The sequence below is a fragment of the Marmota monax genome, unplaced genomic scaffold, assembly GCF_021218885.2.
Source record: "Marmota monax isolate L192 unplaced genomic scaffold, Marmota_monax_Labrador192_F-V1.1 WCK01_AAM20220418_F8-fsc00042, whole genome shotgun sequence".
In the NCBI taxonomy this organism is placed as follows: Eukaryota; Metazoa; Chordata; class Mammalia; order Rodentia; family Sciuridae; genus Marmota; species Marmota monax.
In genome coordinates, this window is record NW_026693008.1 from 4,562,241 (window position 1) to 4,590,089 (window position 27,849).

Here is a 27,849-nt window from a genome sequence, read left to right on the forward strand (position 1 = left end):
CCACCAGATGCTAGGAGCACCTCTGCTCTAGGTGTCACAACCAAAAGCACCTCTAGACATGACCATGTGTCCCCTGGGGAACTAAACCCTTTGTCCCATCCCCACCCCCATGAGAACCATGGCCACAAAAAAAGTTAATGAACGACCATTGCAATTGTTACCCTGTTCATTTGCTACTCTTATCTAACCACACCACTCTGTCTATACTCTTTAAAGTCTTTTTCACGGAAAGAAGGAAGTTCAAGAAAAAAAGCTGTCATCAAATACATAAAATAATTACATGCACAAGCAGAAGAGAATTTAGGATCAAAGGTATTTTCACTTAAGGACAAAAGAACAAAAACATAATTTTAAGTTATAAGAAAGTAACTCTTCTAGTATCTGCAAAATGAAGAGGCCCTAAAGTGCTTATAAAAACATGACAATAAGGGTACAACCCCATATACTTCTCCCTCGCCCTTCTTCAACAGAAAACCCAACTTTTCTGATTCAATTCTCCATAGAGAGCACATACCCTGGGGACACACTGCTGCTTTGAAATGTTGGCTCCCATATTTATTGGCCTGTTTAATTTTGAGTAATTTATATTGAAAATCCATACCTCCACTTCTGCATTTGTAAAATGAGAGTAATAATATCTTGAAGGGTCCCAGGGAGGAATAAATCAGAGAGTATATGGCAGGCCCTCAGTCTTTAGCTTCATGTCAAATTAAATCCCCATAAGTGATAACTTTTCAGTAGTGTTTACATTCTACTAAGAAGCATTTTTTTTCAACTGATTTATCTGGGGGAGGAGAGTTGGGATGTGGAGAATGGTCAATCGCCTCTAAACGTGGGAGGTTTGTGTGGAGTCCTCTCAAGACTCTCATCAGCTAGACAGCTTGCAAAATCATGCCCCAGGGAGGTCACAGCTTAGGAAGAAGCCACAACTGTACCAGGAGTTACAAAATACAAATTATTGGCTTAGGAGACTGCAAAGAGCTAGAGGATCTGGTCAACCATCTAACCATCTAGCCAGGTTCATTAGCTGTCGTTGTAAAGTGGATTATTACAGAGTGCCTAAGATCTTCTCCAAGATTGGGATAGTCAGAATCTGACAGGCGTTAGAGCTAAAGACAAAAAGAATTCTAAACTACACCCAAGGATGTACAGCAGCGAAGTACTTGGTAACTGCCCTTGAAGTGCAATGATTTAATTAAAATAGATTTTCACATGGTCATATCCAAAGAACTCACAGTCTCTTAATCATGTAATGCTTCGCCAATAATTAAACAGTCCTCTGTAATGTCCACTGAGAGGAAATTTGAATTACAGGCCATTTGTAGACAGGAGATGTGATGGAAACACCTGATAGGCAATAAATTTGGTGTTGCGTATGCACAGATCTATTCCAAAATTGCATCTGAATATTCAGAATGGCTCTGGCCTCTGTTTAATGGTAAATCCTAGGAAATCAATTAGCTGTTAAAATAGTTTAATTGGAACATATGTATTTTAATTTTTGTGTGTGTATATGAAAAAAAGTCTTCTTAATCAGCCCCAAACATTCTGAAATTGCACTTCAAGGTAATGTAGTAAAAGAATTGAACTTATAACTAGATAAAACCAAGGATGGGGAAAATGTGGGAATGGTTGATATTCAAATAGCAGCAACTGGAAAGGAATAAATTAAGATCATATCAGTTTACTGCGATTATCCTGAAAAGCAGTCTAAAAAGGAATAATCTGCCACCACTCTTCAACACAGACTCACAGGTTCTGAGAATCAAAAATATTGGTGTATTTTTCTGGGGGGGGGGGGTGGGGGGGAATGGGTAAAATTACAAATTTGTTTCCTTCTTCCCCCCACCCTCGCAATGGCCCTGATTTCACAATGCCACCAGAAGCAGGTGGAATTTAGAGCTATATATAACAATCATGAAATGTGTATTCTTTATTTATTAAAAAAAAACACAAGAAAAGACTTCTTGGGGAAGGTGTAAAGAGTTGAAAGATCAAAATAGATCACCATGAATAAAAGAAATAATTTCTGCTTTCATGCTGTATTTTGCTTTTTCAAAAAGGTGGGGAAGACAGAAGAAAACTGGAGAGAGTCCAATTTTAAAATTCTCAATGAGGCAACTTCATGCTCTCTGAATGAAATTTTTATCATTGTAAAAATATACACCAGGTACAATTCTTACACTCTTCTCTTGATATTTTATCTGCCTGACCTGATCTATCCTCCTCCACATCTCCCAGTGACAAAATGACGGCCACCTCTGAAAAAAAAGAATTCAAATGCCACCCCTTCTAAACACTAGTGGTTCCCAATTACTTTGAGGGCAGGATACAAGACTAAGGGTACCTTGGCAATTTTCATGGAGCCTGGTGCCTGATGAGATACTGCAGAATGAGCAAATAAACTAGCAAATGAACCTACTGAAAATCCATGCCTCAGCCTACACAGTTGTAAAATGAAAGAATATCTTGAAGGGTCCCGGGAAGGAATAAATCACATAGAAAGCAGCAAGCCCTCATTCTTTTGCATCATGACAAATTAAGTACCCATAAGTGATAACATGTGAGAAACTTTATAAAAACATTCTCAGACACACCCAAATATTCTCAACAGACCACTATTTCATTAGGGCCTCTACTCCATATTCTTTTTTATTTTGGTACCAGGTGTTGAACTCAGGGGCACTCAACCACTGAGCCACATCCCCAGCCCTATTTTGTAATTTTGTATTTTATTTAGAGACAAGGTCTCACTGAGTTGCTTAAGGCCTTGATAAGTTGCTGAGGCTGGCTTTGAACTGGCGATCCTCCTGCCTCAGCCTCCCTAACCACCGGGATTACAGGCATGCACCACAGTACCTGGCTTTACCCAGATATTCTTGACACTAAAATACTCCATTAGGATTACAGGCATGCACCACAGTACCTGGCTTTACCCAGATATTCTTGACACTAAAATACTCCATTAGGCCCTCTGGATGCACTACCACTTTAAGATTTGTTAAATTCACTAGGCGTGATGGTGCACACCTGTAATCCCAGCTACTTGGGAGGCTGAGACAGGAAGATGGCAAGTTGAAGGCCAGTCTCAGCAACTTACCAAGACTCAAAATAGAAATTAAAAAGGTCTGGAAATGTGGTTCAGTGGTAAAGCACCCCCGGGTTCAATCCCCCCAAATCCCTGTTGCTTTTTCACAATTACAAAATATGGAGAAACATTCCTTCAAAATGTTAGACCTCATGAAGTCCTGGGTCACAGTGATCCTAATGACTCATCAGATGTGCACCTTCATGTTTAATGTCCTTACCCATCTCAAAAAAACCACCATTTTTTTTTGGGGGGGGTGATGTTTACATATTCATCTAGATGGTGCTTTTCCAAAACTACACATTATTCATGGTGTGGCAGGACCCTGAGCAGTTTCCTTGAACTCCAGCCTCCTGAGCACATATTTCCCGAGGAACCCTTACAGCAAGCCATTGTGTGAGGGTTAGGGAAATGTGGGTGGAAGAGGAGCAAGATGCAGACCCTTAAGTTCTAGCATTCTCAGGTCCTACTTCTCCATGTCCCTGTTTCTAAAACTCCTTCATGGGTAGGCTATCAGCATGTCTCATTCCAACTCAGATGAAAAGAGTCTAAACATGTTTCCACCAAGGTCAGTTAAGTATTTGCAACAATCAAGTCACAGTGTTAAGGACAAGCAAAAGACACAGTGACAGTCAAACCTGGTCCTCAATGATCTCAGAGGATAAAGGCTGTGAAGGCAAGAACAGTAACAGGTTCAGTGCCAGATGGATGCTAGGAGTCACCAGAGGTCAAAGGAAGGACAAATCACATCTACTTCGAGAGGCGGGTGTGGAGGGGGGAAGGCAGGGAAGTGGGGACCCAGGTTCCCTTGCCAGCTCTGGATGGATGAGTCATCGAGAACTCCTCCTGCCTTCTCCATGTCTATAAATAATCCCAGGTGCTGCCATTTCGTTTAATTACGAAGCCTCTCCAGATGGAGGAAAAGAATTAAGCAGTCTGTAGCGCCGACGGGGTATAAAGAATGGGTTAGCAACTTGTGAGACATTTGAGTCCTCAAGTTTCCTTGCAACGGCAACATAAGGACAGAAACGAAAAGAGGGCAAGCGGCTCTAGAGACTTAAGGGAAAACCAACGGACTGCGGTCAAATTCTGGGTAGAATTTAAAAGAAAGGAAAAAATACTAACAAAAAGGGGCTCAGCTCAGTAGAACCAGAAACACTAATGAGAAATGAAGAGATCAACGGAGTTGCTGGAGATGGGTTGTTAAAAAGATATACTTTAAAAAAGGTGATCTATAAGCAGATGCAATTTATTTATTTCTGAATTGTGTCAGAATACACCTGTTGATGGGTGTGGTGGCGCACCTGTAATCCCAGTGAGTAGGGAGGCTGAGGCAGGAGGACAGCAAGATCAAGGCCAGCCCCAGCAATTTAGTGAGACCCTGTCTCAGAATTAAAAATAAAAAAAGGGTGGAGGGATGCAGCTCAGTGGTAGAGTGCCCCTGGGTTCAATCCAGGGAAAAGAAAGAAAGAAAGTGGGGGGGAGGGAGGGACTTATTAACTATGCTTATACACATATATCATAATAATTTTATATCTTTGCATATGAATCAAAGATACAGAAGTAACTACACCCAAAAAGAGAGAGGGTCATATGAGAAAAATCGCTTAATGTAGATGCTCTGAAACAATTGTGCATTTATTAGTCCAAAGGTTCATGTATTCCACGAATATAAATGTTGGGTACTCATATCACAATCGGGTAATGAAACAGATGGGACCTTCCCCCCAAATCATAAACTCAGTGATAATCAATATTCTTCATGAAGAAACACAGATATGTAAACCTGTAGAACGGGGATGCCACACTTCTACAAGCAACAGATTTCAAACCCATCAAGATGGTGGCATGGTCAGACGTCATGGTCAAAAGAGTGTTAAATGAGAAATGGTAAAAGAAACAGATTGGAAGAGAGAAACAATCAGAACTCACTTCAAAGGATGATGATCATGCCTGGGTCTAAAAAATATAGGCCTATTAAAAGGGAAGGTCATTTTGAAAATGGATATTCTATAAACTAAATTAGAGACAACTAAGTCTTTTTGTGAATTACGTTAAAAACAAAATACACCTTTCCACAAATTGCTTAATTATCCCACTGACTGAATTTCATGTAAACCTCAGTTTCTGTATTTAACCATGTAGGAAATTAGAATAATAGGATATTTCCAAAGAGCACTTTAGCTTCTGGTATTTTCCATTTCTAAAGAATGCAAATCAAGTTAACAGGAAAGAATAATGGAGACTCTACTTAAAAAAAAACACAATTATTTTAATTTTTGCACACATATTAATCACCTAAACGTGTCTTCATTCTCTTGAGTGGTGTAACAACAAATGCCTTGATTCCTTGCCAGTTGTTTATTTCAAATTTAATTCTTCTTAAAAATCCTTTAAATTTACTTTATCTATCTCCTATCCTACTTCAAGAGGGCTGATAGAACAAAGCTGATTTGTGTAGACTAGAAATAGGTGATAATTTGGGCTGGGAGTGTAGCTCAGTGTCAGAGAGGTTGCCTAACATGTGTGAGGCACTGGGTTTGATCATCAGCACCGCATAAAAATAAATAAATAAAATAAAGGTATTTTGCCCATCAACAACTAAAAAAAAAATTTAAAGGTGACCCTTCCTCCATACACATTGTCATACTTTAGGAATATTCCACTCAACAGAGGCTATGAATGCAATTCACCTGCTATAGCTCTGAGGGCCAAGAGGTGTACAACCCTATGTGACTGCCATGATTCTCCACCTTCTACCATGGAAGGGTCCTTCCTTCCCTCCCAGTGTTCACACAGGGAGTCCTGGCTCACCACCTTTCAACACTGCAACCACTCTTCAACTCTCCAACAAATGTCAGCTGCCACTCAAGAGTTGCCAGGGTTCATGCCAGGTCCTTGCTGAATGAAGAAGCCCACTTGGAGACCTCACCCCCTCCACCATACACAGCCAGCACTCTGATCTTGGTCACTGCTAGATCATAAAGATCCTTTTAGGTCAAACCTCCCATATTTAACTGAAGGAAAGAATTTTAAACACTGAAGAGGTTCCACACATCATGCCTATAAGCCACAAGCAGGCGACCTCAAGTCTAGGCCAACATCAGGTTCCTCTGTCGACCATGTGCCCATCAGGTTTGTGATTCTTAAAGTGTTCAGGTAACATGACTAACTTTATCATCTCTCATCACAGAAAAGGCAGAGAGAGCACCAAAATTACCCCAAACAATAAATATACATTGGGTGGGGGGAGGAAGAAAATAGAAACAATGAAAAACTGAAAGTTAAAAAAAAATCATTATTGGGTATGGTGTGTCAACACCTGGACTCCAAGATCTCCATGGAAATTGGGCTTGCCTGGACACGTATCTGCAGGCCATTTGCATCATGAAACCCTGGGCAATGAACATGTAGGTTTTTGAGCACCAAGTCAGACTCCAGCTGCTTTAGAGGTAGAGGAAGGTCTCTGTTGCCTCCTTTCAGCCATTGTCACAAGAGATTGTGACAGGTCCTAGTAGACTGTTACATTCATTACACTTAATGTAGCAAATACCACCATTTCTGGCACAGACCCTGTGCTGAATAGACAATAAACACTTCTTTAATGCCAAAACTTAAGATGGTTTGAATTTGGAATATATAAATATATACACACACACATACACACATACATGCATATAAAGATTTCTTTACTTTGGAGAGAAACACCAAACTCTCAAACTTATTCTTACAGAAAGATTCAAAATACAAAGATCTTAAAATATGGGAACTAAGTAGACTGCCAAATTAAAATAACAATAATACTTTTTTTCTTTCCATTGCATGACACAGTGTGAACCCAAGTGTATAAACACACATGTGGACTGACTTACAAGGAAAACAAAGGGAGCAGCTCAACACAGCTGCTGTCTAAATAAAATTCTGTTTTAGTTTTTATTATCTGCCCTCTATTTTGTGTCTACAGAATAGCAAGCCAAATTTTAGAAAAGGACCAAACAAGTGAAATACACATTAAAATTTCTTCATATGCAAACTAGAAGCCCTGTCCTAGAAATTCTTTAAAAATTCAAAACCCAGATTTCACAGTGAAGTATTTCGCTGGTTTGCCTGTCCAAGACTGTTAATTGGTCTTATATTTAACAAGTGTTTACAGAGCTGGAAAAAAACGGAAAGCATTTGGGTAGAGCATGCTGTGAAATAGTCCTTCCAATACTCGTAAAAACATTTAAAATTTTTATTTTTTGTATAAGAAAAGTGTCTGATAAAGTAGGATGTGGTTGGTCTGGACATAGATGGGTGTGACAGAGAAAGGGGAGAGGTAAATAGAGGCTCAGCTACATAAAAAGCAGTATGCAAGAGGGAAATGACAGAAAACTCGGGTTAGGTAGGTAAGTGGGAACTGTTTTCAAGTGGCTTAGATGATGCCAGTATTATCAAAGGCAAATGAATCATGGTTTAGGAACAAGAAGGGTCCTGATGAATCCAGGCCATCTCCCAACAGGGTATGCCAGAATATACTTCTGCTCATGAAAAGAACACATGGACATCTTAGGGTCCCCAGCCCACAGAAACAGATGGATGGTGTGATAAAGAACATGTGGCATTTACCAAGAGCATACTATGTACCAGGAATCATACCAGTAACTCGTTCAATTACCATTATAATCTTCATGATGTGCCAGTGGTCATCCCCACTTTAGAGATGAGAATACTGAGGTTGGGAAGGTTAAATGACATTACCTTTATGCAGCTGTTAGGTGAAAGAGGAGGGATTCAGAAGTAAATACTTTCTACCCCAATGAAAATAATCTCTTTCAACATGATACTCAACGGCGGTTCATGAAAGTCAAGAGAAAAGAGATGCGTTCAAGAACAATGGGAAGATCACCCCAAGATACAGCATAAACAGAGAACTTCCAAAACTTCCAAGACCCACAGCAAATAAAACACCTTGTTATTATTTTTTTAAAAATAAAACATTATATCATGACCCAGAATATACCCGGTATGCATTACTATGTTAAACAACTAAAAAAGTAATTTAAAAAATTACCCATACTATGTGAAATGTATGTTGCTATTTTCCAATTATTTTTTTTACCCATTTTATGTTCTCTATTTCATTATATTTAAAATGCTTGTCAGGAGTCAATGAAATGATTTCATAGCCCACCAGTAGAACAGAACCCAACATCTAAAATTTGGTGCCATAACAGAACCAACCGTTTCTGACATCACAATACTAGACTTCTCACATTTTTGCATAAAATCTCCCACTGGAGTTTTCTTCCAAAGGAAGGGAGAGAAGTAGTTAGGAAGGAGAGGTGAGCAACAAAGAGACTTGTCAATTATGTGTCATCCATTAGAAAGGGCAGTAAAATTAATATACCAGAATGCCCCCATCTCAAGAAAGGCTTACTCAAAAAGGTAGACCTGAAAGACCTCTGTGGGAGAAAGTCATGAAGTCTTTAATGAATGTCCCTTTGAACTGTCAGGAAGACACAGTTTTCCAACACTGACCCCCTTGGTAAAAGGAACACCTGCTTGGGTGCAGGACTTCTCTCTAATCCCAGCGACTCCAGAGGCTGAGGCAGATGGATCACAAGTTTGAAATCAGCCCCTAAGCAATTTAGTGAGCTCTGCTTTAAAATAAAAGTAAAAGAAAAGAAAAGAAAGAAAGAACGAAAGAAAGAAAAAGAAAAACTCTGCATTTCTAAAAATTTAGGCACATTTTAAGATGGAAGAACAAATCATGTGGCTACTATTGAAATTACCTTCCACACACAAAAAAAAGCATCCTGTCTCAAAACAGAACATGGTCAAGACACTCACTGATCCACAGTCCCTTAATTAGATTTAACTTATTAAAAACCTGGGCATCACCATCTATGGCAGGATGTCAGATTTGGCTTCTATGTGCATAATCGATTTATGAGCTATGAGCATGAATCAACATAAGCACATTAAAAGAGAAAGGAAGACTGGGAGTTCACCAATGTACTAACTCAGAAAGAGTCTGAACAAAAACTTGGGTTACCATGGTGATTTCTGAGAGGGAAAGAAAAGGGGTCTCTTTAGAGAAGTGACTGATGCTATTTATTAATCTAGTCGCAAGTAATGTCAAGTTTTAAAGTTGCTCACAACACAAGAAAACCACTTTTTTTTTTTTTTAACAGCAGCCTTTTAATATGCTGGAGGAACCTGTTCAAAAGGCTTCAGCAGAGAAGTAACTTAGATGATAAATGTGTTCTTCAATCTGTGCACCAGTCAAGTAGCAATAAAATCAGAATAATTCATGCAAAAATTTTCATTATGTTTCTAAACATACTTATTTACATTTTAAATCACACATTAGACAATATGAAATATCTTTCATTTAGACAGGTGTGAACTAGGAAACAGATGCATTCATTAAACATGGAACAATTCGACAAATTAAAAAAAAATACTCAGAAAACTCTTTGGTTGAAGTACTTCAGCCACTGTTAACTTACTTGAAAAAATATGGCCATGGCTCCAATTATTCTGTTCTCAGAAATTGCAGTTTGAAAGCTGTCAAAGTCATCTGGATTGTAAAAGAAAATCTGCATCTGTAAAACAACAATTAAAAAAATATATTAGGAAAAAATTTCAAACTTACACATAAGTAGAGAAGCGTGTGATGGACCTATATTCCCCATTAAGATTTTGCCATCTATTCATATTTTTCTTTGCTAAAGTATTTGAGAGCAGAGACCAGACACTGTGTGATTTTACCCCTCCATATGCATCACATCTTCTCATGTAACTACAATGCATTCACACTGCTCCAAAACAAATCATACCAATGCCTTCTCATTACCTACTAACCAGGTCATGGTCAATCTCCCTAATCAGATGCAAATTTTTAATGGAGTTAAATACCTTGAAGCAGAAAACTAAGTTTGTGAGATTCAGTCACATGCTAAAATTTTCATACTCAAATAGGGCCACCTTTTATAAATAACTTGCATATATACAAATGGGAATTTGAAGGAATATTTCAGTAGCTTTGAGAAATCACCTAAAGGGCATATTCCAGTAAATTCACAAAGAAATACGACAGGAATGATAACAACAGGCTTTATATTTTATAGTTTGCAAAAAGCTACCCCATATATTATTTCACTTAATTCTTTTAGCAACCCTAGGAGGGCAGACACTACTATACTCAGCTAGAGGCGAGGAAACAGTGCTTCAGGAATCTGACAGTAAGTTGTTGCCTAAGATTAAACATCAGATACAATGTAAATTCTAGGGGCTCTCATCCCGACCTTAAAATACCTCTTCTTATATTTTGCTGCTTATTCAAAAAGCAAAACACAAATGGATCCACTTAATATCACTAAGTCGAATGCTTGAATATACCTTGATACTGAAAAAGGTTTCAAGTGCAACAGTGGATCACAGAGCATTGCCCTGAGACCAACTATTTGATGAAAGGTCTAGCTTGCCCTAGGAAAGCCATTTTGCCAGTATCTGGTTCATCCCATATAAGGTCAAGTATCTCCACTTGGTAGGGTGGTTGTGAGGCTCCAACATGTTGCTGTTACATATAGCACTGTAGTGGCACCCCCTTCTTCACAGAAAATCTTTTTAAAATTATATTTTATTTAGAGTCAGGCCCTCACTGAGTTGCTTGGGCTGCACTAAGTTGCTGAGGCTGGCTTTGAACTTGCGATTCTCCTGTCTCAGCCTCCCCAGCCACTGGGATTGAGGCATATACCACCATGCCTGGCAAGTCTTTGCCATCTTTTGAAATAAAACACAAATCAAGGAGCCATCAGGAGACTGAAAGAACAGAGAAATTTAAACTACTGCAGTGAATGCTTGGAAAGATACAAACTCAGGCCCAGATCACTGTGAAATGGCTAGGTGGCCCCAAGTTTGGTTCTGCTAAACAGAGATTAAGTTTCTTCCTTTCTCTTTAAATTACAAGAAATTTTTAAAATTTTTTTTTCACAGAAAATCTTAATTGAGCTGTCCCAGAAATCTTCACCATAATTGATCTTAGGACTATCAGCCTAAGAGTCTGTACAAAAGCATTCAATGTAGTTAAACTTCCTATTTTCCTGTTTCTCTATTTTACTTAGCTATTGGCCTGGAAGAAATCAGCACTCCAGGTGCTGAACACACTCTTACTAAGTTTTACACAAACATTTATCCAGTATAATAGTTTGTAAAAGTGTGTTTGCAAATGCAAAGTATGATGATAAATAATAATAATAATAATAATAATAATAATAATAATAATAATAATAAAGGCAGATCCTTTAACAAGGCCTTTGGCCTTGAGCTGGGCTTCACAGAGATGTCTACATTTCTAAGATAAGAGAAGTTACCAATTAGGCTCCATGGTAACAGCTGGCAGGGGGAGGAAAGAGAGGGGAGAAGTAGCTCTCCCCTTCTCAGAAGTTGTCCTTGAAGGGTTAACTTGCCCAGAACAGTGAAAGAAAAAGCTGCTTTATGTGAACTTCTGCAGACTGGGAACTTCTGAGCCCCTCCCCTTATATGCTGGGTATCAAGTTCTGAAACTACCTGAACTCGAGGTTCAGGGGATTAATTGATTACAGCAAAAGCTGTGCCCTCTGAACCTGGATGCACCCACATAAAACTGTTTCCTGCTATCTTCAGTGCCCTGCCTCATCTGTCCCCTACAACAGCACCACAGGTGGATCTCATCAGTGTTCCACAGGCCACCAACATGGCCACTGTTGGTTATAGTGACTATATGGCAGACATCTTGAAATTTCTAATAAGAATGGGTTTCCACTGAATCTTCCAGGATGACCATATTCCTAACAGAAAAGCAGATCTCCTATCTCGTTAAATCATTCATGACCTCTATTTTACCACTTTTCCAAATGACATGATATCATCTTCTGTAATTGGCTGAACAACCTCATCCTAGATGGGAATTTGGAGATTTGACATTAGACAACAAATTCCCGGAAAGCAAATATGCCCCAGAGTGACTAGGTGAGGCACAGGTCCAAGGGTAATACAGTCCTGATGACTGAATGAACCAAGATGCTAGGAACATAATATCATTATTTTCCCCCCTAAAGAGTGAAATCAGGTAGCCCAGATCTGGTCTGTTTCCAGGGAAATTTAGGTACCTCAGTAGATAAGGTTAGTGTTTTACTCAGGGTTATCTTCAATGTGACCAATTCTTTTTCTTAAGACTGTGCCCACCTATTCTGGCAGTTTCTTACAAATGTGTTGTGTGTAGGTTTGGACAGCTTTAGACATCATGAATCCATTCGATGGATTCCACTGGATGAGGTACAGATTAAAACAGCATAATACTGGGTGAATTGCTTTAGGTACAATGCTAGTCACCCAAGAAAGAAACTCCACACAAGTATATTCAGAAAATTACACTTCACTTTCCTTTTAAAACTCAGGCCCTCAAATTAAGTAGGTTCACAGATGGCTTTCTTATACTTTCTCCCTCGAACAGGGATGGCGTTGTTTAATGCATCACCTGAATACTGTGTGATACAAAATACTTTAAGACCTCTTCAAGGGCATTTTCATTTACAACTAGGTAAGGAAATGCACTTTTGGAAAATGTGTTTGAGTCAGGGCTCCACCCACCTGGATAATAAAATGTCTCATCAAGAGAACAGAAGCACAGGTCGGAAATATCAATTTTCCTTGCTGTTTCTCTCAAGTTGTAGCCTGCTGAATTATGTTAACATTTGAAGCTATCTCAGAAATATGAAAGTAAATAAGGAGATGAGATTTGGCTGAGTGAACCGGACTTTGGCATTATTTGGTTGCTCTCGATAAAGAGAAATCCAGACCGAGGCAGGAAATATATTTTTCAAAGTCATCTTTGGTAGGTGTTTGGGCTGGCCGTTAGAGACCTTAAGTAGTAAAAGCCACTGTCATAATTACTCTCAAATAACCCAACTGCTAAACAAAACTGAAAAAAAGATCTGGCGAATTCAATAGTAAAGTTTTATTAACTAGTGCATATATAGCACATGCTGAGTATTGCCAACTATTTATGTTTGGTACCATCATCTCTCTCTCTCATACACGCACGCGCGCGCACACACACACACACTCTCACTCCTTATTCCCCCTCAATCATTGGGAAATGCTATATCCCATTACCAATGAATATATGTGTGTCAATTCTATGAATAATGATGTTCTCTTAGACAACTGTAGTATAGTTATTAAAATTACCAGATTTCATGTTGATGTAATACAATCATCTAATTCACAGTTCATTGTCAAATTCTGGTAGGTGCCCAGAGGAAGTTCATTAGAGGTCATTGCTTGGTTCTGGGTCCAGGATCCAACTGAGGGTTAAACTTTGTACTGGGTGGTCTCCTTCTTTATACTGGCCTCTCCCACATCCTGCTTTTATCTAGAACAGTGCCTCAGCCGATGTCCTTCCTTACTCTTGCAATGGGTAGTGTATATCTCATGGTTTCTGATGATTAGATTCAGGGGTACCTTTTTGAGCAGGTCACCCCAGCAGTAATATTGTGTCTTCTTGCTGTATTTATCAGAGGCATATGGTGAGGGTTTATCCCAGAATTTAGGGTGTTTATCTTGACCACACAGTTAGGGTAACATTTGGCAAACCTTCTCCACTGTAAAGCTATTAATTTTCCTTTTGAAATTAGAAAGGACTTTGTAGGGAAACTCTTCAGATGACACTAACATCCTGATCCTCTTTCAATGTTCAGCCACTAGTTTTAGCATCCGTGGTGATTTTTAAACTCCACTGTTTCTTTCCTATTCATCAATGCCATTTCATAGAAGGAGAAGCTTTCCCTTCTCCACAGTTTATTTATTCATTTATTTATGTCTATATGGACTCACTGCCTTTTGTTTCTATTTTATTCAAGCCACTATTACATCCATTATTAACACAGATGCTCAAACTGCCCCAGACTTGCCCAGGAGGAAAGTCTTTAAAAAGATTCCTCTGTATTTCTATAATGTTCCTATCATTTTATTTTTTAATTTTAGCATCTGGTTACCATCAGGCACAGATGTGCTGGACTCAATTTGTATTTTCCCTGCCCCAGACCTAGTATTAGCCATCCGAGGGAGTCCTGGTTCCTTTTAGTGGGAAGTGCTATTTAAAGTCTTAAGTCACTATTTTTGAAAAATGTCCGGGAATAGATGATTTGGGTCCTTGTTTCTTTAAGAACACGCTACAGTTTAAGGTCAGTGAATCTATCCTAACCAGAACCTCTCTGCCGAGGAAAGACGGCTGGATCATGCAGCATTCCGTGAGAGGTGCGTCTCATTGTCCACAGACACCAGCTACCGGCAGCTCAACTGAAAAGCCACCGTCAGGCTGTGCACAGCAGGGCTCAGCCATGAGACCAGTTCTGCCAACATTCTCCAAGTCATTAGTGAGGACCACAGGCCTGCAAGGATCGTCCCCTTAGGCCTGCTGGAACAGCTGGACCGGAAAACCTTCTGGGCATTTCTCTAGCCAGATCAAGGTGATGGAAAAACTAGAGTCTCCCACAGCATAAGCTGATAGCTAGAAATGAGCCTTTCATAGGGGAACATCAAATCACATTGATATCTCCTTGCTGAACAGGAAGCGTGGACTAAAATACAGATAGAGGGAATGCCCTCCCAAGGGCAGTGCCACCAAGAACTGGGAAGGAGGCTGAATGGGCAGTGCTGCCAGTGCTCCAGGGTGAGGGGCTGGTGGGACATTTGCACAGTCACACAAAAGCCCATCTCTTTCCTTGTGTGAGTACAACTTCCCCCTTATATGTAAAAGGACACTTTTGGCAACTGATAGATACATAGATATATAAGCATATGATATACATGTATATATGTATACATCTATGTATCTATCGATTGCCAATAGAGTCCTGTGTATCTATATATCTATATCCATATCTGCATGTCAATATTTAGATCTATGTATTTATGTCTGTCTATCTATCTAGTTTCTATCTAGTTTCTAATGGAGTAACCATCCATGCCAAGTTGAATGAATACAAAGCAACCAATCTGAAAATTAGAGTCTATAAATATACAGATATATAAGCAAATGATATGTGCATATATATACACTGTGTGTGTATTTATGTGCATATATATACATACATATATCTGTTATGGTTTGGATGTGAGGTGTCCCCCCAAAACTCAATGCAAGAAGGTTCAGAGGAGAAATGATTGGGTTGTAAGAGTCTTAAGCCAATCAGTGATTTAATCCCCTGATGGGGATTAACTGAATGGTAACTGAAGTGGTGGGGTATGGGTGGAGGAGGTGGGAATCAGGGAATGACTTTGGTCTATATATTGGTATCTGGAAAGTGGAGTCTCTCTTTGCTTCCTGATCACCGTGATATAAGCTGGTTCCCTCTGCTACCTACCCTTACCATGATGTTCAGCCTCAACTTGAGCCCCAAGGAATGGAAACAGTCTTGTATGGACTTAGACCTCTGAAACTATGAGTCCTCAAATAAACTCTTCCTCCTCTATAATTTTGCTGGTCAGGTCCTTTAGTCACAGCAGCAAAAAAGCTGACTAAAATAATATCATATGCTTACATACCGACATGTCTATATATCTATATCCCTCCCTCCCTCCCTCCCTCCCTTCCTTCCTGTTGGTATTGTATTAATATTTATTAACAGTCGGTGCAGCAAGGAGCAGGGCCACATGTCCATAAGTCCAAGCTGAGGCAGGAAGACCATAAGTTTGAGACCAGCCAGGGCAATGAAGCAAGATCACTATTTCAAATTTATTTTTTCAAATATTAAAAAAGGGCTGAGGATATAGCTCAGATTCAATCCCCAGTACCAACTCCAATCCACAAAATAAAAATCTTAGTGAAGTAGGTGCCATGATACTGTTCATTTTACAGGCAAAGGATTTTCAAATTTTACAATTTCCAAAATTTGCGTCTTTCTACTCAGCAAGAATATATATTCACTGCCTATTTGGCATAAAGACACCATAACTTAGGAAGGCGCAGTCGATGTTCAGAAAGGCTAAAATATCATTAATGAGACAAGGTTTACTTTTTCTTTGAATACCAAAGTTGAGTAAATGTATCACAAAAGGCCATGCTCAACACAGACAGACATTTAGTAACCACCGAATTAATACAGGTGCTGGGCAAAAAGGGATATTCTCTTAAAGGCGAATTTTCAATTTTCTACTATCATGGCTATGAGATTTTTTTTGTTTGTTTGTTTTCTGGATTTTTGTGGGCTTTTTTTTTTGTGGTACCAGGAATTGAACCCAGGGGTGCCTAACTACTGAGCCACATCCCCAGTTCTTTCCATATTTTTCTGTGGGGTAAGGTCTCACTAAATTGCTGAGGCTAGCTTTGAACTTGCAATTCTCATGCTTCAACCTCCCAGGTCAGTGGGATTCAGGCTTGTGCTATAGTACATGACTGTGGTTGTATTCTTAAGTCAGCTCTCAGTGCCATACTGGAAAAACCAACAGTGTTCTCTGCAGATTGAGAAAGCACTACATTTTCATTTTCTTTAGAAAACTTTTATGTCTCCCACACACACCCCACACAAAGCCCAAGAAAAAGTCATGATGAATTAAGTAAGGAAACAGGACACAGACAGCTCAGCAGAAAAGTAATCTAACAGAATGATCCAGCAGATCCTTCCAGGATGCTACTGGGATGTTTTAAGACAAAGAAGAAGACACAGGCAAAAGTTCCAGAAGAGAACAGCTAGAGACAAGGCATACACAGGAGGAGATAAGGAGAGTGATGAAAAAAAAAGTAAAGAACAGATTTAAAAATTATGCAGGAGGCAGCAGGTAACCATACTGAAAAAGTGAACTGTATTTTCCAGATCATGATTGGTGGTGACCTGTGAGCAGCTAGCTGGGACGTCTACACCCAGTCAAGGATCTGCTGGTTTCATTTTCTGGAAGATTTGCATCGGATGATGTCAGAATTCAGGCTCTTAAGCCAACTTGATTTTTCAACTATGTTGGAACTTTAATAATATTAAGCCATACCACACATGCATATGACACTACATCCTAATTCTGATCAAGCCTTCAGACAGGGATTTCTATATAGACAGGGTTAAGTCTGCCTAGTTCAAGAGTATGTTCCTGGCACAGTAGTGTTCATTACCAGTACTACTAGTTTATTTCTGGAAAGAATAAAGTGAATGGGGGCTCTGTGTGTCTTGAAGCAAGGATACCTAAAACAGTGACCCCACAAACACCTTTATTAAGTCTTTGCTATTTTTTTTTAATTTCTGGGTACCAGAGATTGAACCCAGATGTGCTTAATCACCAAGTCATATCCCCAGCCCTTTTTTTGTATTTTATTTAGAGTCAGGCCCTCACTGAGTTGCTTGGGCTGCACTAAGTTGCTGAGGCTGGCTTTGAACTTGCGATTCTCCTGCCTCAGCCTCCCCAGCCACTGGGATTGAGGCATATACCACCATGCCTGGCAAGTCTTTGCCATCTTTTGAAATAAAACACAAATCAAGGAGCCATCAGGAGACTGAAAGAACAGAGAAATTTAAACTACTGCAGTGAATGCTTGGAAAGATACAAACTCAGGCCCAGATCACTGTGAAATGGCTAGGTGGCCCCAAGTTTGGTTCTGCTAAACAGAGATTAAGTTTCTTCCTTTCTCTTTAAATTACAAGAAATTCAAGCCATTTTCTGATGACCTGTGGCCTAAAATTTTAATGCTCAAAAAAGATTTACCCATTTGACTTATGGAGAAAATGATAAACACACACTCATATTACATGAAGACACATAATATAAACATGAGTTCAGGACTTTGATAGTTTTTTTTAATTTTTATATTAATTAGGTATATATGACAGCAAAATGCATTTTGATTCATTGTACACAACTGCAGCACAACATTTCATTTCTCTGGTTGTACATGATGTAGCATGGCACCCTATGTACAGTCTTACATGTACCTAGGGTAATGATGTTTATCTCATTCCACAATCTTTCCTGCCCCCCCCCCCCCGCATCCTCCCCACTCTCCCTCCCTTTTGCCCAAAGTTCCTCCATTTTAACCATGCCTTCCCCTTCCCCTTTCCTCCCCTCTCCATTTTGGATCAGTGTCCACTTTTCATAGAGAACATTCATTTGGCCTTTGATTTTTGGAGATTGGCTAACTTCACTTAGCATGATATTCTCCATCTATTTACCTGCAAATGCCATGATTTTATTCTCTTTTAATGCTGAGTAATATTCATATATATATACACACACACACACACACACACACACACACACACCACCCTTAGAAAACTTGGAATGAAACCACCATTTGACTCATTTGATTTGAGTGGGATCACTCCTCCATCTATACCCAAAGGACTTACAATCAGCATAGGATAGTAACACAGCCACATCAATGTTCATAGCAGCTTAATTCACAATAGCTAAACTATGGAAGCAACCTAGGTGCCCTTCAAAGGATGATATGGAGTTTTTAAAATTCCTTATTACCTTTTTAAAGAATCGTTGCCATTGTGATAGAATTTGATGAAAATATTTTGTAGAGGTCATGGTCCCCCAAAAGCTCAAGTGTGAAATAACACAAGAAGGCTTAGGTGAAATAATTGGGTTAAAAGAGTCTTAACCCAACCAGTGAATAAACCCCTGATGGGATTAACTGGGTGGGGACTGGAGGCAGGTGGGTGTGGCTGGAGGAGGTGGCATTGGGGGCATGGTTTTGAGGTCTCTATTTTTCTCTGGAGAGTGGAGTCTCTCTGCTTCCTGATCACCATGTGAGCTGCTTCCCTCCACCACACTCTTCCTCCATGATGTCCTGCCTCCCCTCGAGCCCCAAGAAATGAAGTCAGCTGTCTGTGGAGTGAGACCTCTGAAACTCTGAGCCTCCAAATAAACTTTTCCTCCTAAAATTGTTCTTCTCAGGTCTTTTAGTCACAGCAGCAAAAAATCTGGAGCTTTTGGGGGACCCCCCTCATATTCAGTAGATGTGATTGATGTTTGGATCAGCTGACTTTATAAGTAGAGAGCAGATCACCCTTCATGATGTAGATGGGTCTTACCTCATCTGTTGAAAGTAGGCAATCAAGCCAGAATGATATATATATATATATATATATATATATATACACACACACACACACACACACACACACACACTCGTGTCTGCATATCACCTGATAAAATGATTCTGACTCAGTTTTCTTCTGAGCTCCTTTGAGCTCTGATCTCTATCAACTGCAGTATCCTCTTTCTAAAGGCTTCTCCTAGAGAATACTACCCCTGTTACAACCCAGATCACTGTCTTGTACCCTATGGAACAATGCCTTGAAGTAGGAAGAATTGGATTCTAGGAAAGGAAGATCACACCTAATTTGTATATTGAAGATGCCTGAGCTCTCTAGAGAGAGAGCAAATCAAGGTCATGCTCTCCTGTAATAAACTTGCACCAAGTACATGCTTTTGATACAGCAAACAAAACAGCTTTCCTTTCCTATTATTATGGATCCTGATGACTTAATGAACAGAAGGAATATGTAAATTAAGATTAAATCAATCCCTTTCCATGGGCCAGCCAATGTTCCAAGTCATGCTAGGGTAAGCAGCAAAGAAACTAAGTGAGGGTTTCATGCAGTCTTCATCAGAAAAGTAATTTTAGAAGAACCAAGCTCCTGAGAATAGTAGGTATTGGGCATCTTTGCAGGCAATGCAGCATTTAAATAAACGTTCTGAAAGGTTTGCTTTATACAATACCATTAATCACAGAGTGCAAGGATCCTTAATTATTTGTTTTTTTTTTTTTCCACTTGCCCTGTACTGTGGAATTATCTTCAACTACCTGAGAGCATGGATCCAAGGTTTTGGAATGGAAGAACCCAAAGTACACACCAGGGCTATGAACCCTACAAACTGGTGCTGGGACAATGTGGGGATTCCTCACAAAGTCTCTGTGTGTAACTTGTTTATTTCATTATGTCTATTCAACAGTTGATTTTAAGAATTTCTGCCTCAATGATGCATCTGATTAATCAAATAAATACTTAATCTTGGCATTCTTCCTTTGATACAGAAGAGTTCAGGCTGTTGACTCCAACAGTAGGTTACATTTTTCGGGAATTCACGAATTTCTGATACTTAAGTTACTTCTTACAGTTCAGCCTAAGTCTGGATACAAATACGGGGGAGGCTCAACCTATGGCTATATCATGACCATATTCCCATATCATGTATTTAGGAAAGGGGACAATAAACTACAGCTCTCCCACTTAACAGCATGTTTCCCAGTTGGTTACCCTCTCTGAGCCTGATCAACCCCATGATAAACCAAATGAAAACTCTATCAGTGGGTTATAGTAAGTTGAATGTAAAAGGAGTCAAGTAAAGCATAATTCACTTTGCCTGTCTGGCACACCATAAGTCACCAGTTTGTTCAACTACAAATAAATTAGTGAAAGGGCCATAAGCCACATGCCCAAATTGGAACCAATCCACACGAGAGCCAACAACCAAACGGCCGAATAAATTACAACAGTTTTGCCATAGAAGGTCAAAAAAGACACTGGCCTACATATAGTGAACACAAACGAATCTCACAAAAGTGAATCAAGCAACATGGATACATGGTGTTTTGGTCAATGTGCTGTCATCGTGACCAAAATACCTGACAAGAACAACTTAAGAGGAGGAAAGATTTATTTTGGCTCATGGTTCTAGAAATTCAGTCCAAGGTTGGCCAACTCCATTGCTCAGGGCCTAAACTGAGGCACAATATCATGGCAGAACAATGTGACAAAGGAAAGTGGCTCCATGCCATGGCAGCAAGAAAGCAGAGAGAGAGATGGCAAGGGGCCACCCCCATCTACGGAAAGCTCCCACTGACCCACTCCTCCCATCTGCCTACAGTTACCATCCAGTGAGTCCAGTCAAACTAGGATGGACTGGGTCGGTTACAGTTCTTACAACTGAATCATTCACCTCTGTATATTCCTGCGTTTAAAGGAGCTTTTGGGGGACCCCATCATATTCAAGCCTTAACCGATGGAAGGGAGAGATGGAAAGAGGCAGGTGAGCCAACAGGAAAAACTCATGCAGCACGAGGAAAACTCAGTGGTTAACCCAACAGGGTCAGTAATTAAAGAAGGTGTCTGGAGCTGTTAATAAGTTCCTTTGATCTGGGCATTGGCTATGAGGGTATGAGCACTCATTCGGCTTTACACTTTTTATTTCCTCCATGCATATGACACTTCGATAGTGAATAAACAAAATTAGCAAAACTGTGCTTTCTGAAACAAAACAGAGCCATCTCAGATAACAGAGCAAGGCCAGAGGGTCTGCTTCCTGCTTCTGCACCCGTTCTATTTGATTTAGGCAACTCTACACCTAGGGGAAGAGCTAGATTAAATTTATCTGCTTGACAGAGCAAGTTATAGCGATGGGTCACCATGTGTAGAATCGTTCCAGCTGAGGAGCCAGCTAACTATTATGTGGACCAGGCACACCCATGTCCACCCTTCTCTTGGAGGCAGACACCGCAGATGAAGACTAGAAGCAGCTTCATTCCTAAAACATTCCAAGAGGGTGTTTAAATATCCCAACCCCACCCCAAAGACTGGGGATTTAAACCCAGGGCTCAGGCATAAGCAAGTACTCTCTGACCAAGTGACACTCGCAGTCCTTTTAGAGACAGGGTGTCTCTAAGTTGCTGAGGCTGGTCTTAAATTTGCAATCACACTGCCTCAGCGTGTCCCCAGTGGCTGGGATTACAGGTGTGCACCCCCCTCCCCCGCTAATGTAACCTCAATCTTAACATTGCTTTACATCAATTAATTTCTTTATTCCTTATCACCATTTTCAGGGGGAGGTCCTACGGTTTTTCCTAGTTTATAGAAAGGAAATGAAGCCTGAACCACTCTGTCTTGTCTGAGCAGTAACAAAGCTGGGATTTGAATGCCAGCATTTAATTCACTGACATTGCTCTACCAAACAACATCCTATTCAGAATTCCCCTTCAACAATGAGAACTACCAATAAGTTATCTCTAGGATCCTAGCCCAAAGCTTCCAGAGGAGTGGTTATCTTAACCTAGGGGCGATTCTATAGACCAGTGGAAATTCGCCTAGCCAAGTCTAGAGATACTGTGGGTTTTCGCTATGGGGGGGGGGGGTGCTACTGGCATCTAGTGGGAAGAGGTCAGGGATGCTGCTAGGCATTGCACAATGCACAGGATAGACCCCCCAAAGCAAATCATTATCTATCTGCAAATGTCAATGGTGCGGATGTACAGAAACCCTGTCCTATGCTGTCACATGAAACATCTTCAATGCACATGGTAAAACACTATGCTTCTCTTTCCCTTCCCACTACTACTGAGGTGTGTTATAGTTTAGATATGAGATATCCCCAAAAACTCATGTGTGAGACAATGCAAGATTTAGAGGAGAAATGACTGGGTTGTGAGAGCCTTAACCCAATCAATGAATGAGTTCCTGATTAACTGAGTGGTAGCTGGAGGAAGGTGGGTGTGGCTGGAGGAGGTGGCATTGGGGGCATGGCTTTGGGGTCTATATTTTGTAATTGGAGAGTGGAGTCTCTCTGCTTCCTGATCACCATGTGAGCTGCTTCCCTCCACCACATTCTTCCACCATGATGTTCAGGCTCACCTGAGTCCCAAGGAATGGAGCCTGCTGTCTATGGACTGAGACCTCTGAAACCATGAGCCCCTAAATAAGCTTTTCCTCCCCTACAAAATTGTTCTGGTTGGGTCTTTTAGTCACTGCAGTGAAAACTCTGACTAAAACAAAGGGAGGAACAAGTCATCTATAATGGGGCTCAAAGACATCGAGAGTATTTTGTCCTATCCATAAAATAGTAACTTCACAGGACTTTTACCTGAAGGTAAAAACCTAATTCTTGAGATTATTATAAAGATTTTCTTTTCTATCCAAGCCACACTTCTGTGCTTGCACAACTTCTCTCTCTCCCCCACTACCCCCCCCCGACCTCTCTCTCTCTCTTTAATTTGGCAACGTTCAGCAGCACTGGGAAAGAAATTCAACTTTCTGGGTATCAGAGCACCCTGGTTTTCTGGTTCTGGAATGTGGTGGAACTTACTGCCTTGGACACCGTGCTGGGAAGGGCTCTCTAGGTGCATCTGGAACTTATTTGTATTTCAAAAACACAAAAATCACCACCACAGTGTTTGTGCTCTTTGTAATATGAGACTTTTTTAGAAATTGCTTTGTACTTGGGAGTAACAGCCACATGATTCACCATGAAATGAAGTCTGGAAAATCATTTTGGATAAATGGACCTATAAATTCAATAGAATTTCCATGACAACATAGACTGCGACACTCAACCACAAATAAAAGGTTATAAATCATTCAAAACCAACCAGGAATCAGCAATATGTCTCCCGTTTTGAAATACAAGAAACCTGAAATATAGTTTATTTTTTACTTACTCACCCAAGTTCCCGTTATAGTTCTTTCCTCACTTCTGATATTGTATTTTCCACCCCAGAAGAGGTTCTGGGGGAAATGGCAAGGCCATCAATTTGCAATTAAGCTAAATAAAATTAACACAGGTGTCGAGCTGGTTGTATCCCCTCCCGTTCTCCCAGCTTGAGGATTCCGAGAAAGCTCATGTGCACAGAAAACCAGGGGTGCTCTGATACCCAGAAAGTTGAATTTTTCCCAGTGCTGCTGAACGTTGCCAAATTACAGTGTTCATGAGAAACAGGTTTATGCAGAACATTTCTGAGAACACACACGCAAGACAACCTGGAGGCTTCCCAAAGGCTTCTGAGTTCTATAAATCTAAACCACACACTCTGCTGTCCTCAGGAAAACCTCCACCACGAAGCATTATTCAGATGAGGTGGGTCAACCAATCTAGAGCATCTGTTCTTTAAAATAGCCCCCTGGTCCCCAGGTCATCTTTTTATCTCTTCTGGAGGTCTCCTCATTATGGGCTCATCTGGATATGGTATTGTGACCTTTCTGAGTACTAGCTCAATGACACTGGCCTCAGAGTCAAGCACACAGTAAGAACTCATTTAATGACAGTGGAATGTGTGAATGGGAGGTATTCTGTCACACAGGAGGAAATGCATCTTATTTCGCTATTTTGTTCTTTTTTTTCATTATTCGGTTTCCCATATCATAAGCAATACTTGTAACTGACTGACAGAAGAGCAATTTCTTTATTGAGCTCTGGATCTGGCTTCCAGTGGGGTTGCACATCCCCCCAAATATTCCACACTGCGGTACATGCGTGTGCTGGATATCATCTATCACTTTTCATCCGAGAGATGTACGAGTCTATGACCACATGCTGATCCCCTTTAAGATACATTTTGAGCCCTGATCTCATAAGGTCTGGGGCATTCACTGGAATCTTCAAGGCCAGAAAGGTTATGAATCACTACTGTTAAATGCTCTGAAAAAAACAGAGTGAGCACAAAAGCCCTTCTCTAGGACACATACACAGACGTGGCTCAAACCATCTCCTGAAAAATATGCACCTTGAACACTCCAATTAACAACGCAGGAAAAAGCCAATCTTCCCACACCTGTGTTAGTCAGTTTTCCATCACAGGGACCAAAATACCCAACCAGAACAACTCAGAGGTGAGGGGAATGTTTATTTTGTCTCATGGTTTCTCAGTGCAGGGTGGGTGGACATCATTGCTCCAGGCCTGAGGTGAAGGAGAACATCATGGTGGAAAGGCATCTTGGAGGAAAGCTCCTCAGCTCCTTGCAGCCAGGAAACAAAGAGAGAGCTCAAGGAGACAGGAAGAAAATCAAGTTCCCAAGGACATGCCCCCTAGTGACCTATTTCTTTCAACCACTTCCTACCTGCCTATGGTTACCACCCAGTACTATATTCAAATTATTAACCCATCAGGTGCATGAATCCCTGATTAGGTGATAAGAATCTAATCTTTCTACCTTTGAACATTCATACATCATCATAAGCACTTTTTCAGGGGACTTTTTAATATTTAAACCATAACACTGAATTTATAAACTTCTTATTTTCATCCACTGGATGAACACTTCTGTTTCATTTTAAATTTTCCTAAAAACAACCAATAGGTATAAAAACCACCAATAGGTATAAAAACCAGAACTCCTTTTTTTTTTGTTAAGTTTCTTCTAATGATAACCCCTTCCGTTGTTTAAGTAGGCTATTTATTTAGAAAAATCAATGATTTGCCACAAAGCTGAAAATACAAAGGCAAATCAAGTCCCCTAAGGAAAAAAAACCAACCCATCCACCAACCCACCCTCAGTATGTATGATAAAAAAAGAAAGAAAGAAAGAAAGAAAGAGAAAGAAAGAATTGATGAAACAACTTATCAAAGGGGAAAAGAGAGTGAACTACAGGTGCTAACATTGAAAATTCTAAAAGATAAATCATAAATGGAGAAGTCAACATACCAAATAAATACTGTGTGGTCACATCTGATTTCAGAAATACCAAGCATGATAATGCCATAATCATCGAGCACACATATGCACAGACAGACAGAGCTAAAGTGAGGAGAGCCTGGCTCTGAGAAAGTGACACAAATAAATGGGAGAAATCTCAGGGGAGGAGAGGCAGATTGGTTTGAGTCCAAAAAAGGTGTTTGTTTTATCACAACCCAAAATACTTTGCTGGCTCTAACAGCTCATTAGTTTAAAAAAAAAAATCCTTTTTAAATAAGAGTAAGGAAGGAAGGAAGAAGGGAGGAAAAAGGAAATAGAGAGATTGAAAAAGAAAAGAACACTGAAACTTCCAGAGAGAGAGAGAGAGAGAGAGAGAGAGAGAGAGAGAAGGTGAAGCTAATAGATGGAACTGGGGACTCGGCTCAGAGCACCAGCCTCATCAGCAAAGTGCTCCCAAAGAATGAATCTGTCAGCCACAGTGACACACAGCTCAGCATCACTGGGAGTGTGATCTTCCTTTATTCCTGATCTCTCTTTGACACGACTCACTCTTCATTTCTGACTGCAATGAAACATAACTACTCCACTGAAACTGCAAAGGAGGCAGAATGAGAGAAAAAGAGGGAGCTACCATTTCGATCCACGGAGGCTGTTTAATTCCTTTGACACACTGACTCTGTTGAAAAGTCTATTTATTTAGCCTAATCACTGGTTACCTATCCAGCCACATCTCTGGTTAGAAAGACACTAGAGAATCAGGGAGCAGAACAAGGCCACTCAAAGCTGGGCAGAGCATCAGTGTTGCCAGTACACGGGTGTTGAAGTCAGCCTTCTGATGCTGTGACCAAAAGACCTGAGAAGAACAACTCATAGGAGGAAATTTATGTTTGCTCATGGTTTCAGAGGGGCCTGAAGTGCGGTAGGCCCTCATGGGGAAAGGGTGTGGCAGAGGAAAGCAGCCCAGGACATGGCAACCAAGAAGCAGAAAGGGAGTTCCCCAAAGGCACACCCCCACTGACCTTCTTTCTCCAGTCATCTCTGGTCACACTCTATCTGCCTATTGTTACCTCCCAGTTAATCCATATAAGTGGATTAATCCACTGGTTAGGTTACAACTCTCATAACCCAATCATTTCACCTCACACACAAGAATTTGGGAGACACCTCATTTTTAATCCACAACAAGCGGGTAAAACATGGAAGACATGATTTAGAAACAGGCTGTGGAAGAAGTGGTAGAAGAACTTAGTGGTTTGGAGGACAGGTCTGCCATCACGGTACCTTTGAACATAGTTCAAAATATTCTTGGCTAAAGGATTCTCCTTTCCAAGAATTCCCCTTAGATTGGACTTTGGATTTCAGAACCTCATAACCAGAGAAAATATATGATGGAGTGGAAAATACACTATCATCAAAATTTTTTAAGCCAGGCATGGTGGCACACACCTGTAATCCCCGCCACTTGGGAGGCTGAGGCAAGGAGGACTGTGAGTTCAAAATCAGCTTTAAATTTAGCAAGGCCCTAAGCAACGTAGAGAGACCTTGTCTCAAAGTATAAAAAGGGCCTGGGATGTGGTTCAGTGGTTAAGCACCACTGGGTTCAATCCCTGGTACCAAAAATAAATAAATAAATAAAAATTAAAAAATCTTAAAAAAAACCAAACACATACATTTTTGTGGAATCATTTAATTGATACTGAATCATTTATTACATGACTTTAAAGTCATATTAATTTTATTCTTATTCTGATTCATGTTCTCCCCCTCCAACATTTTGTTGTGACACAATTTTAAATACAGCAACATCTGCCAACACACGCGCGTGTGCACACACACACACATTCACCACATCAATTCCACCATTAACATTTTAATATACTCGGTTTTCAAACAATAGTTCATTCCTTTACCCATTCATCTAATCGGGCACTGAATTTTAGTATGTAGGGGGGACCCCACTGGCACTCTAACATTTTAACATCCAGTTGGTGCCAAATTAGTAACCTTGACATCCAGAGGAAGCCAAGCAGGCTTTGGGTCCCAGCCAGAGGATGCACTGCTGGAGTGTAAAGGGGTTAATAACTCTATTAATGAGGGCATCTTGAGACTCTGATAGATAAATCTCAGCAGGCAACTGCTAATAATTTAGAGGGGATTAAAAATAAGAAAATATCAAAGCCATGCTTTATGAAACCCAGAATCTGCAGAAGACAGTGTCAGCCAATAATCATGTTATTGATTGGCTCCATCCATGACCTATCCTGATTAGCTAATATAGAAAACATCCAAAAAGACTGCATGTTAAATAATTGTGCTCAAACACTTGTTTCTTTT

The 27,849-nt window shown here is 40.2% G+C and overlaps 1 protein-coding gene across 3 annotated transcripts in view; it reads right to left on the reverse strand.

The window, feature by feature from the left end:
- Nucleotides 1-27,849, reverse strand: part of Ptprg (protein tyrosine phosphatase receptor type G) — a 712,009-nt gene that overhangs the window by 201,046 nt on the left and 483,114 nt on the right. For all 3 annotated transcript variants that reach the window (XM_046452932.2, XM_046452933.2, XM_046452931.2), the window contains exon 5: nt 9,583-9,678. In XM_046452932.2, the coding sequence (XP_046308888.1) occupies nt 9,583-9,678 (96 nt within the window). The remainder of the gene's footprint in view (nt 1-9,582; nt 9,679-27,849) is intronic.